At 40.6% G+C, this 14,098-nt stretch overlaps 1 protein-coding gene across 5 annotated transcripts in view; it reads right to left on the reverse strand.

Moving 5' to 3' along the window:
• The window catches only part of NHSL1 (NHS like 1), a 179,978-nt gene that overhangs the window by 22,051 nt on the left and 143,829 nt on the right, over positions 1 to 14,098 (reverse strand). For all 5 annotated transcript variants that reach the window (XM_070733606.1, XM_070733603.1, XM_070733607.1 and 2 more), the window contains exon 4: positions 2,474 to 2,666. In XM_070733606.1, coding sequence (XP_070589707.1) covers positions 2,474 to 2,666 — 193 coding nt within the window. The remainder of the gene's footprint in view (positions 1 to 2,473; positions 2,667 to 14,098) is intronic.

The following is a 14,098-nucleotide window of genomic DNA, read 5'->3' on the forward strand; positions in this document are numbered from 1 at the left end:
TTTGCTTCCACGCATGCTCAGAAGCAAAAGACTGCCAAAATCACATGTGGACAAGCATCCCCTCACGAGATTTCAGTGCGATTTTGCTTCCTGCGCATGCACGGAAGCAAAATTATTAGAGGGACATGTTCGCAGGTGGGCGCACCTGAATCGTGATAATGTGCTTGCAGGGCACCAGTATGTGGGTATGTGGAACCACCACTGCCTGTATTGTATATCATGTTCAAAGCAAGTTAAATTCCTGCTAATTCTTGAGACTAAACCCAAAACTGATAACAAGTCAGCAGCTCATACTGTTAACGTAAGTCTTCAGTACATTCATATCAAGTTTTAGTACTAAAATTTATCTTACCAGAAGAGCACTGACAGATCAAACTAAAAGTGGGAAGGCCTTATATTCTTGCAGACAAGTGAAATATCATGTCCATTATTAATTAATTTAATTTTACAAGCTTTTAATTTTTAAATAGGACTTTTAAAGTTCATATTAATTCATATTAATATAAATATTAAAGTTTTTGTAATAAAATCCATTGTGGCTGGCCTAGAATGTCATAAATAATATCTCTATGGAAGAAGAAACAATGGATTCTTATGACCTAGTCCTCTTGTTTCACACAAAGACGTATATTTTATGACATTTATTTCCTTACCTGAAAATAATATTTGGGAGGATAAATTTATAATGTAATCTTTGTGTACTTAACTTAGATATAAATAGCCACAAAGCATGAAAACTGAACACTTTAGCAGAGTTAAGGTCTTTCTGTTGTAGGATCACATTACTCTCTGATCTATTCTTTTTATCCCTGTGTCTACCTTTTGGGGGTCAAATAGGATTAACAGCTTGCATTTTCCCTATTAAGTGTTTTTTGACTTACGTGTATATTTTTTATCTCATACTCATGACTATGGGAGGATTCTTCTGCTACTATAACAGGACTGTCCCCAATTCACTGGAAGGATCTCTATATCCACCAGATCTGGAAGGCATGCAAAGACTACACAACTGAGGAAAGGCCAATTCAGTGGATAGCATGAGTATATCAACAAAGAAACTCCAACTGAATACAACCAGACATTTTTAAGAAGCCAGGACATAAGGGATGAAAAACCCCCATTTATTGGTTTGCATCAACTATTTAATCTGCCCAATTTTTCTTCTTCTTCTAGGGTACATGTCTTTCTATTTTATCTACTTATTTATTTCACTTTTTTTACTGAACCCTGATTGCTGAATTATATTAAAATACTCTCAGAAGGTAAGACTAATAATATAGTTAAGCAGATATTAGTCACCACATTGGAAAAAGAAAGCACCTGTTAATTGATTATTAATGAAAAAGGTCAGTTGGTTTAACTGATCTTGTAGATTAGCATGTGATTTCAGTTCAAAAATAGTGCCTTGAGTCTGACACTTCTTTTTAGGTAGGAAAGAACAAAACCCAGATGGAATAAGAATGATGAATCCCTTGTAAAGGACCAAGAATTCAGTTTCAGTCTTTCAGTCATGCTTCTCTACTTGTGCATCTGAGAAACAGCCCTATATAAGCTATATAGAAAACCAGAAATAATGATTGCTTGTTTTTTGGCATCAACTTCCTGAGTTATGATATAATCCAACCTTGGCAACTTTAAGTCTGGCAGACTTCAACTCCCGGAATTCTGGGACTTGAAGTCCACCAGCTTAAATTTGCCAGGGTTGGAGATTCTTGACCTAACCTATCATCATATCCAGGGGAAAAAAAGCCTAATTCAGCTATGCCTGCAATCTCCTTCTATAGTCTTTTTCAGATTCTTGACGAACAGGTTTGGGGACTTTAACAGGTCAAATTTTGCTTCTCCCTGCTTTCCCTCTTGCTTAATAATTCTGGAGAAAATGAAAGCTTGCTAATTATTCTGCTTTGCCTTCCATAGAGAACAATCTTACACCCAATTTAAATTCTTTTATTATGGGCCAGCAATCTCAGTCAATTTTATTTAAGGTAGTTAAGCCTTAGTCATCCTTTTATGTAGCAAAAACATAATTCCATAATGACATATATGCTACTAGAAAACATATTTGATAGTGATTAGATTTAGATTAGATTTATTGGATTTATATGCCACCCCTCTCCGCAAACTCGGGGCGGCTCACAACAATAATAAAAACAGTACATAGTAGTGAATGAAATGAGCTAGATATTTTAAAAATAAACTTCTTAAAAAACTACCAGAAAGTTATTATGAAACAAGACGTTAAAGAATAAAGATTATACTACAGAAAGTTCAGAAGTATAACATTTTAGCAATTTTCAGAATATTTAATCACTCAGCATGAGTTTTGAAGGAGAGAGAGTTGTGATAGTGTAATATTTAAAGACTCTGATGTTTATCTGTTATTATTTAACATAATCAGTACTTCCTATAAAGGTATGGTTTTGCTCTAAATATCTTAAAGAGTTGTCATAAATCCATAAAATTAAAATCTTACCTGTTACATTAATAGGGATAACATCAGTTGGGATTGCCTGAGCCTGTTGTCGCATCTTTTCCTCTGGAGTTGGCAGTGGAAGTGACTTGGTCCAATTTGTCTGAGTGTTGATGTCAGATAATTCATCAGGAGTTGGTGTTTTGGGTCTTTTGACAGGAATAAGCTTCTCCTCCTCAGGAGAAGGAGTTGAACACTATTAAAAACAGTATATAATTAATTGTAGGGATTTTATAAAAAATTGTTTTAGAAAATTGCATCAAAAGATAAATTATGACATTTTTCCAGCTAGACATTACCTTATTTTAAATAAAGCATCTCTCCTGTGAACAGACATCATGACACAATTTAGCCAAAACAAGAATAATCCATGCTTCAATTACTTACTAAAGCTATTAGTAAGAAAATAATCAAACATGTAACGATTCATTCCATTAGTATATTTGCTATTAAAGACAACAACTGTAAGTCTATTAATCCATAAGATAGGTTAGTTTTTCTGCAATGTTTTTACTCTCTGGAACATATTCTGGAACCAACTCTGGAACCAACTCCCTCCGGAGATTACAACTGCCCCCACCCTCCTTGCCTTTCGCAAACTCCTAAAAACCCATCTCTGCCGTCAGCCATGCATGGGGAAATTGATCCCCCTGGGCCGTTTCATTTTATGTATGGTTTGTTTGGGATGCATGACTGTTTTTATAATAAGGGTTTTAAACTGTCTTTTTTAACCATTAGACTTATACTATGCATTGTTGTTGTAAGCCACTCCGAGTCTCCGGAGAGGGGCGGCATACAAATAATAATAATAATAATAATAATAATAATAATAATAATAATTATTATTATTATTATTATTATTATTATTATTATTCTGCAGCAAACTTATTTGGGGCTTTCTTATATATTTTAAAATTTGATTAGCTTTAACTTTAGCAACAGTGATATATTAATTTTTTTAGAAAAGCAATTGTTTTGGATTTAATCATGGAATCAGAGAATGACTTCAGTGAGAACATAAATACTTAATATCCTCTTAGAGTCTTGCCTATTTATGAACATTTCATCATAAATCATCACAACTGTGATGCACACACAAAACATTAAACTAATATACGTATGGCAGTTTCCATAAGTTCCCAATAAAATTTCTGACCATCACGGTGTCCCTCAATCAAACGATCTGCAATTTTCCCGGCCAGCTTCCCACAAAGCCGATGGGAAAGCCAGTAGCAAATCAAAAGTTGTGATCGGGTGATATCCTCTCTTAATGATGGCAACTGATTGCCAAGATTGCAGTCACTAAACAATGCAGTGACATGATATTGTGCTTTATGTTCACAACTTTTAGTGAGGAAAATTCTGGCCCCAATTATTGTAATTAGGCAAGGACCACTTGTGCATTTACTAAGATATGTGCATTCATCTCTTAGAAGTGTGTGTGTTTTTCTGAAATATGACACACACCTTGGTGGTGGTGGCGGTGGCGGTAAGTACCCTTTTGAAGCTGCACCAAAGCAAAGCAATCTTAAGTCATACAAACATCTTAACAATAAATTATGAATTACGGTTTACTTCCAGGGTAGCCTTATAATCAACTGGGTTTTCAGGCCAGAGCTGATTTTGAAATTATATAACTGGCAGAAAAGAATACATAATAATAAGAAACCTATTCTTGTTGAGTGCAAGATAGAAATAGCAGAATGGATTTTTATTTATTATGCAATAATAGCCAAAGGAAATGTTTCTTCTCCTTTGGGTTCACTGAGAATGGAGTAATACTTCAAGTATGGTGGTGCTAGGTGGTAAGCCACAACAACATATTTCAACATAGTGAGTAACAATCCCAAATTTAGTAACTATCATAAAATAATGACCCTGTATTGATTTTTTTTTTCAAATATGAAAAGAAATAAAATTGCATATATTAAATAGTAAACTAGACTTTTACAGGGAAATGGGACTGTACAGCTATAACTAAACACTGTTTAAAAGCACTTGGAATATTTAATAAAACAAGATTGCTGACAAAGTGGGAAATGATGGATCCAAAGAACAAAATACTAAGATAATACCAGCAGAAAATAAATGAATTTCTCATTTGGTTATTGCTATTGAACAGTTAAACAGGAATTTATCTCTTCTAATAAAAAATAAGTTTTCAAATGTTCTCAATATTTTACTATAGTAAGTATTTTGATTCAGACATTCTTTTAGCGCACCAAATCCCACTTGGTGTCCTAACATTACCTAATAGGAAAGGTATTTTTCTAGGTCAGGGGTCAGCAACCTGTGGCTCTGGAGCCGCATGTGGCTCTTTCATCCCTCTGCTGCGACCCCGTGTTGCTGTCCAGTTCCACAACTGATAGGGCTTTCGATTAGGACAGGTAGCAGAAAAAGGATGCTGTGCTAGGAGGAGACTACAGTTGGGGAACTGGATTTCGGGTCAGCAGAGGAAGAAGGACACTGCATTAGGAGGCTATGGTGGGGGAACCAAATTTCTGGTCAGCCTCAGAAATACAGGGATGGGGGGGCTTCCAAGGACCTTTGTGGCTCTTTGAGTTTTTAAGGTTGCTGACCCCTATTCTAAGTCATTCCAATCTGAATGTTGCTGAAAAACAGTGTTATAGTGTTATAGTTATAGCAACCGAATAATGTAAATGTAGATGACTTGTAGCAGCTGAAGTATTGCATTGGCGTTATATATTACTAAATGTCCTAAAATTTCAATTATAAAATTCTTAATATTTTAAGAGAGTGAAATTTAAATCCAATATGAGATTACTGGAACAAATCAAACTAGAAAAGGGAATTTTTTGGTATTAGGAATTCTTCTATAGGAACAATGCAAAGAAAATGCATTGAACGCAAAGAAGCCTACTGTACATTTAGCTTCTGACTCCAAGGACATGTAATCAATCACTTATCAATCAATCAAACTAATACTCACTAAACGAGGGAAGATTCCAACTAAGCTAATTTAAGTGTAATAGGAAGATGCCCATAATCATTACATTAAAATTCTATACATTAATGAGTAGAAAAACTCCAGAAACTAAAGAAAATGCAAAAGTAGAGCCTTTCTATTGAAAACAATGTATACTTTGCATTTATTCAGTTTCACACTGTATAGTTAATAACTTAATTCCCTTACACAGCAATGCTATGACATTTAATTGGAGCATATCCAACTGAACAACATGCATTTTTTATCTAAAAGTACCTAGTTAAAGTAAAGTAGGCAAATCTTAAAAAGGTAAACAGCATCAGGTATGTTTAATATTTGGATAGAAAAGTACCAGAAAACCTCATGGCTTTATGCTACACTGGGAAACTGAACATTTTTCCAGAAGAGAACAAACAAACCAATTCCATATTCAAGAAATCTACTTGGAAGATATTATCAAAGTAGATTCAGGAACTGTGCCTTGCAGAATTGTGCTCTTAATCTGATGTCTTCAGTATCTAAGAGTTTTTTCCCTTTGATATAGATTTCCAAGTGCATCTGTCTTAGACTTATCAAAGAAAGGATGATGTTGCAGCACATAAAATAGGCGTTGATTGCTTACCTGAACGCCTCTTCTCGTATGGTGAGCGGGTACAGCAGTCACATGGGTTGCTCATGTCCAATCCGGTGGAACTGAGCCTAGTGTTAAAAAAGCTTGCTGGATCCGCCCCTTCCCCAGAATTCGCGAATCCGTAGACTAGGCTCAGATGTGAAGCTCTTTAGTGTTCAACTCTCATTGTTAGAGGAAAGAAAGGTTATAGAAGGTATAGAAGACACATACAAGGGCGGGAAGTGACTGCTGTACCCGCTCACCGTACGAGAAGAGGCGTTCAGGTAAGCAATCAACGCCTATTCTCCGTACTGAAGGAGCGGGTCCAGCAGTCACATGGGACATACCCAATAGATTGGTCCCTAGGGTGGGATTAGATTGCTATCGTGAGAGATAACGGATTGGAGTACCCTTCTGCCGAAGGCAGCGTCCGCTGAGGCGTAAGAATCAATCTTGTAGTGCCTGATGAAGGAATTTGGCGAGGCCCAAGTGGCTGCTTTGCAGACCTCCTCCAACGGAGCTTGAGTCGCCCAAGCGGCTGAAGTGGCTGCGCTCCTGGTGGAATGCGCTGTGATGTTCTTTGGAACTGAGAGGGAGGCCGACTCGTAGGCCTTAGAGATAGTCCCTCTGATCCAACGGCCTATCACTGTTGAAGACACTTTGGCACCCATGACTCTGGGGTGATAGGCTACAAAAAGTGCTTCCGACCTCCGAAAGGGTCCTGTGCGTTGGATATAGATCCTCAGCGCTCTAGTGAGGTCCAGGGTGTGCCATCTAATTGCCAAAGGATGGTCCCTTTGGAGGCAGAAGGAAGGTAAGACAATATCTTGGGTTCTGTGGAACATGGAACTGACCTTAGGTAAGAAGGTGGGGTCCAGTCGTAAGACTACCTTGTCCTGATGGAATTGGCAGAGGTCCTGCCTGATTGAGAGGGCTGCCAACTCCGAAATGCGTCGGGCAGAGGTAATTGCCACCAGGAATGCTACCTTAAAGGATAGGTACCTGAGGGACGCAGATTTTAGGGGTTCGTAGGGTGCCTGCGTGAGGAAATGGAGAACCCGTGGCAAATCCCAGGAAGGATATCTGTGGACCTTAGAAGGTCTGAGGTTGGCTATACCTTTGAGGAATTCCTGAATTTCTGGGAAGGAACGGAGAGGCTGTCTGCGGGGCCCTGCTAGGACAGAGGAAATGGCCGCCAGATGACGACGGAGAGTACTGGTGGAAAGGCCTTGATGGAAACCTTGCATAAGGAAGGATATGATCCTGTGTATGGGAATGCACAGGGGAGAAAGACCTTCCTGTAGACACCACTGGTGAAACTTGGACCATGTATGGTCGTAGATTCGATTGGTCGAACCTCTTCTGGCCTTTAAGATGACCTCCACTGTGTCGGGGTCGTGTCCACGCAGTTCTAAGTCTCTCCTGATAACAGCCAGGCGGTGAGGTGGAACCACTCCGGGTCTGGATGGAATGAGGCCCCCTGCCGTAGCATATCCCCCGAAACGGGGAGTCGCCAGGGGTCCTGGACGGACAGCTGTTGGAGGTCCGCGAACCAGGGCCGGCGGGGCCAATGAGGGGCGATTAGGATTACTCGGGCCCTCTCGATGAGGACCTTGTGAATCACGTCCGGAAGAATTGGAATTGGAGGGAATGCATACAGGAGTCCTGGAGGCCAGGGGCTCCTGAGGGCATTGGTTGCTTCTGCTCCCGGGGATGGAAACCTGGAGAAGAACCGAGGGAGTTGGGCATTCGCTTCGGTCGCAAAGAGATCCAGCACTGGTAGGCCGAATCTGAGGCTGATTTGATGGAACAGGTCTTGATGGAGATTCCACTCTCCTGGGTCTATCGTTGCTCGAGAGAGCCAATCCGCCTGGACGTTGAGGCTCCCCGAGATGTGATCGGCTAGGAGCGACTGAAGGTGTTTTTCTGCCCAAAGGCCTAACTTGAGGGCCTCCCTCATGAGAGCCTTGGATCTCGTGCCCCCCTGTCTGCAGATGTGGCTTTTTGTGGCTATGTTGTCGGTGAGAATGAGAACGTGCCGGTTGGGGATGCGAGGCTTGAACTGTTTTAGAGCCAGGGATACGGCTCTTAATTCTAGCCAATTGATTGGCCTGGAAGCTTCCTCCGGTGACCACGTGCCCTGGGCTATCATCCCCTGGGCATGGGCGCCCCATCCTGATAGGCTGGCATCTGTGGTGGTGACGAATTGGTCCGGGCACCTGAAAGGGGATCCTTTGTCCATGGCCGGAGACATCCACCACCTGAGAGATCTGCGAACCATCGATGGAATGGCAATGCGATGACTTGAGTTGCTGAGCCCCGATCTCTGAAAGGGTAATAGAAGCCACTGTAGTTCCCTGGCGTGGAGACGAGCCCAGGGAATGATGCCTATGCACGACACCATTTTACCCAAAAGGGAGGACAAGGTGACTATGGAGACTGATTGCAGGGGTAAAATGCGAGAAATCAACTCCCCTATATTATGTTTCCTCTCAGGGGAGAGGAAAACTTGGGAGGATTCTGAATTAATGATAGATCCCAGATGCAATATGGAAGTAGAAGGCTGAAGGTGGCTTTTGTCAAAGTTAATGGAAAAGCCATGGGTCTGTAAAACTGACATGGTGACAGAAAGGTTTACCTTTACTTCCTCTAGGGAATTTCCATGAACTAAAATGTCATCTAAATAACATAAAATGTGGATGGGCTTGGCCCGGATATAGGCCGCCAAGGACCCCAAAAGCTTTGTGAAGACTCTAGGGGCCGAGGAAAGACCAAATGGCATAGCCCTATACTGGAAATGTCTGCCCTGGAAGGAGAAACGTAAGAATTTTCTGTGGCATTTGGCAATGGGAATATGGAGGTAGGCCTCAGTGAGGTCTAAAGAAGCCATGAAGTCCCCCGGATGAATAGCGGCTAAGATAGATGACAGGGAATGCATCTTGAACTTTCTATATTTGATGAATAAATTCAGCCTTTTGAGGTCCAAGATAGCTCTCCAACCTCCGGAGGTCTTAGGGACCATAAAGAGGATGGAGTAAAAACCCCGGCCTCTCTGACCGGAGGGGACCGGCTGGATGGCTCTAATGGATAATAAATGGGAGATGGCTTCCTCCATCCGGGTATGAGCAGAGGGAGTACTGGGAGAGGGACAGGAAATAAAACGTTTAGGGGGAGAAGAAATAAACTCTAAAAGGAGACCTTTTTGAACTGTATCAATGACCCAGGGGTCCTTGGAAGATTGGCGCCAGCTAGAGGAGAAGTAAGCTAGGCGCCCCCCTATGGGGACCGAAGGGGGATTACCATCTAGGCTTTTTAGAAGCCCTGTTAGAGGACGCTCCTCTCTGATAGCGGTATCCTTTACCCCTGGAGTTCCTACCTTGGGAACGAAAACGAGGGGAGTACTGACCTGGATTCCTCTGGTAAGTGGGCGCCTGATCTTGTTGGCGCCCTGGGCGACGAAAGGACTGCGTTTTGGTGGTCTTTTTGGTAGTCGGGCCCAATACTTTTTTCTTGTCCGTGGTTTCAGTTAGGAGTGGATCTAGGAGATCTCCAAATAGGAGGTCGCGTTTTAATGGACCTAAAGCTAACTGCCACTTCTGACGTACTCCTGCCTGCCATGGGCGAAGCCATAGGAGTCTTCTGGCCGTTGTGGAGACCGCAATGGACTTGGCTGCGAATCTGGTGGATTGCAGTGTGGCATCAGCCACGTATTGGGCGGCCGCAAATACCTTGTTGAAGTCCTGTTGACCTCTTAAGTCATCGGGAGGAATATGTTGTTGAAGTTGACGAAGCCATAGGAGCATGGCTCTAGAAAAAAAGGAAGCAGATGCGGAGCTTTTAATAGCCCAGGAATCTGCGGTGAACCCTCTCTTGAGCATCTGTTCAATCCTCTTGTCCTCTGGGCGGAGAACCTCTTCTGCTTCGCCTGGAACTGCAGCCGCAGAGTGTAGGGTTTTGACCGGTTCATCAGGCTTAGGGCAGGATAAGAGATCTTCATAAGAAGGGGATAATTTATACAATCTTTTGTCTTTGGTGGTGGGGTTAAGCCCCGATGCTGGAAACTCCCAGTGCTTAAGCAAAGCATCTTTAAACAATTTTGGCATAGGGATTACCTCGTTATCCTCCTGTTCCTCTGTGAAGTAGGGTAAGTTCTCCTCCGGAGGGTCAGTGGATGTAGTGGCCTGCTTCTCTTGTGCCGCTAGCCCTGTGGAAACTCTAGCCTTGAGAAGGAGAGATTTGAACAATTGAGAGGGAAAAATAGTAACTGGAGAAGGAACCTTGATTTGGGATTCCTCATCGTCCGAGAGGCCTTGACATGGATCCTCATCCTCTTCCATATCCTGATCATAATCATCCTGAGAAGAATCTGATTCTTCCTGAATAGGAGCTCTGACCGCTGGAGGAGAATTCAGGGGACGGGGGGGACGAGGAGGAGGAAGAGGTAAAGAGGGCACATTGATGGCAGAGAGCTTGGCATCAATGGCCTTGGACAACACAGAGAAAATAGATTGGAACTCTGGAGGGAGACTAGAAATATCAGCAGGAGTGGCAGAAGAATCTCTGATGGTCTGAGAGGTTCCTGGCTGGGAAGAATCTTCAACGATATCTGGTTCCTCTGGACCTAAGCCCCATAGATTAGGTTGGGGTCTGTCTAGGTTTGGCTCATCCAGAGATAACACAGTGACACCAGAGAGAGGCAGATTAGGAGCCTCTGGGGGGTCAAGACTGCTGAGCACTTGGGCCTGCACTTTCAAGCATTTAGCAGATTTATCATGAATTTTTTGTAGGGCTTGGTCCCTTCTCTTCTCAGCCTTGGTGGTTCTGGTCAAGGGGCGGGCTATGGAAGAAGAGGGGGCCGAGGCCTGGGGGATACTGGTTATCTCATCACCTGTAGGCCTGGCCTCTCTGGGACCCTGAGTGGTGCCTCTCTTGGGAAAGGAAGCCATAGTCTGACAATCTACAGAAGACAAGGCTTGAGCCAAAAGAAATCTGATTTTTAGGGGGGAGAAGAATTCCGGAAGGTGTTAGTGATGAACGAGCTATTCACAAAGGTTCCGCTGGATGCGAGAACTGAGCGAATTCTGGGGAAGGGGCGGATCCAGCAAGCTTTTTTAACACTAGGCTCAGTTCCACCGGATTGGACATGAGCAACCCATGTGACTGCTGGACCCGCTCCTTCAGTACGGAGAACTATATTTTAATTGGGGATCTATATAAATCAAAATTTATCTGATGCAAAGTTCATTACATAATGCAATCATATCAATAAATGTAACACATATGGCAAAGTCCTATTTAATCTTTGTACAATGGTGTTTAAAAATTTATGAATTCTTCTGAATTTTCAATAATCCTGCATAAATATGAGCTAATATGTGATCTGCTCTCTAAAAAAGTTCTAAAATTATCAGTAAATAAAGAGATGTCATATTGATTTAGGAACATTGAAAATTCAAAAGAGTTCACAAACTTTTAAGCGGCGCTGTATTCTTTTTCAGAATGTAAAGCTATTCACTTAACAAAACTCTATTCCAAACAACACGAAAAGTTTGACTATTTTAAAAGATTTGGGAGGAACCTAAATGTTAATCAGTCATGAATCCAGCTTGTTGGTCTTCTTCTGCTTCTTCATTATCGCAGGATTGAAAGATTGTCTTTAAGGGAGAATAAATTAATGGAGGATGTGTCTATTAAAGATTATTAGTCTAAAAATTTAATAAGGACAGTATATTTTCCACTGAAAGGTGGTAGAATGCTTCAAAATAATTACAGGGGAATAATCATAGAAGACAGTCTCCATCTTCTGATATGAACATCCCACAGCTGACAATGTGAAATTTAATTATGGATTAGGATGAACACTGAGTTAATCTAACAGAACTATTGTTCTTATCACTATCGCCAACATTTTTCTTAGAAATTGCTAATTTACAAAATATTCAAGCAACAGCCTTCTGATTACCTTTTGCTTTTTGAAATCTACAATTACATCACAAGAACTATATAAAAACAACAATAAAATCTGTTTTTCATGTTACCCTTACACTGTAGGAAGCCAGCTATTTGTGCTGGAATTCTTAGGTATGGATAGATATCCTTTTGATGGCCAGAAGTCAGGATGAACCTTGGATAACTAAGGATGTTAGAGACACACACATTCTCTCTCTCTCTCTCTCTCTCCCTCTCTCTCTCTCTCTCTCTGTGTGTGTATTTATCTATCTATCACCTATATTCATTAAAAAATGTTTCATTCAAGTCTCAAAACAACGTATGAATATTTTGAGTTCTTGAAATTACATTCAAAGAAGGATTTGGGGATTGCCAAAAAGGAGCTTTGGAAGCTGCATAAAGTCCTTCGGTAAGATGTATGAATTAGCAAGACACTAAGAGTTTGTCACTGTTCATTCTTACATGAAAGGTTTGAAGAAAGTTTTTAATTTAAATTAGTTTGTAAATTTAATTTTATGACAAAATGTACAACGCTTTCTGAAAGTTAGTAACTTTTCACAATGCTCATTTAGAAAACAGGAAAATAACACGACAAACAAAAAAAAGTTCATATTTGCCAAGAACTGAAATATAATTTTTTAAAGGAATAGAGAATTTAGTGTTACTGCACAGTGTTTTCCTGTGACATGAAATAAAGAAGCGGGAGTAAGTAAGAGCACTGTTAAGAAGAGGATACAGTACTCTAATGTGACAACAGCATCAGGCTGCGGATATTACAGCTGGATGATTCTGGAGGGGGCTTGATACCTTGATCGTCCATGACATCAAACAACAGCAGGCACTTAAGTAAGACTGAGGGAGGCAGTCTAACAGACTAGACTGTTGGGTGAGAGAGAAAAAGAAAGCAAATGAGTGACGAAGAGAAAACAATGAAAACACACAGACATAAAAAAGACACAACAGACACAGTATGCACATCACAGTACAAATAATTAACAAAAAAACCAGGGAGAAGTTGTTATATGAAAACACACATTTTCCACAGAACATATAATGAATGCAGGAAGAAACAGAAAAAGGAATATTACTTGATCAACCAATTCAAGTGGCAACTGTACTTAAATTAGCATCCTCAACATGACAAACACCTCAACCTGTGCCAGGGATTACATGTCTGTGCATAACGATAATCCAGAACTAAGTCAAAATAATATATAACTACGCCTATATAAGGTCAAATAAATTATCTATATAGCCCATGTTATCTTCTCTGACAACTAGAGAAGGGTCATGAACAGTGGTCTTTCGAATCCTCTATTTCTGAACTCTTGGGGGCTCTATATCTCTGTTTTGCAAACAATCAAGAATGTTGGATTAATACAGCAGTCAAGTCATTTCATAGATTTCCATTTAAATGCACAATATTTATTATTTTAAAATTATGTCTCAATTGTAAGAATTGAGGTTTGAGTTTCTATGCAAATGGTTGCCATTGTTACATCAACCAGTACATTTCATACATTTTTCAATCGGCAGTTCTTATCCACCTCCTCAATGTACAGTATTTGATTATCAAGCCTTTAAAATTAGTACTATATAAACTAAAAGGCTGTAGAGAACACAAGCTGAACATTTATGTCAGGGGAAGATAATATGCAGCATCAGAGCTATAGGCAGCCTAACTCTTTTTTTTTTGGTGGCCCTAGGATCCAGTGGCTTAAAAGCAGTGGTCTGATTTTTATCTATTTTGAAGAGGAAATGCATGAAAATTGTAATTTAAACTCCAAAATGGGCATATAAGGATTAAAAATGAAAAGCCCACATGTGACATGGTCCCCATCTACTTAGCCTTCAACTACCTCTTATTTAAACTGTGACTTTGTGTGATAAAATGGTTGTTGCTTACTTCTTGATGGAAATTGTGCAGAACATTAATGCTCTGTAGTCCCATCCATGCCAAATTTCTTGATTTACACCTCCTCCTCCCCACATATTCACCAAAATAAAAATGACTTTCCTGGCCTGTTTCTTGTTCTTGCTGGGCTGCCTACATCCACTCTGCACAATGACCTGGTCTCTACCATGTCGATCAAACGAGAAGTAGAGGTACAACATGAATAGA

Source organism: Erythrolamprus reginae, chromosome 1, assembly GCF_031021105.1.
Source record: "Erythrolamprus reginae isolate rEryReg1 chromosome 1, rEryReg1.hap1, whole genome shotgun sequence".
NCBI lineage: Eukaryota > Metazoa > Chordata > Lepidosauria > Squamata > Dipsadidae > Erythrolamprus > Erythrolamprus reginae.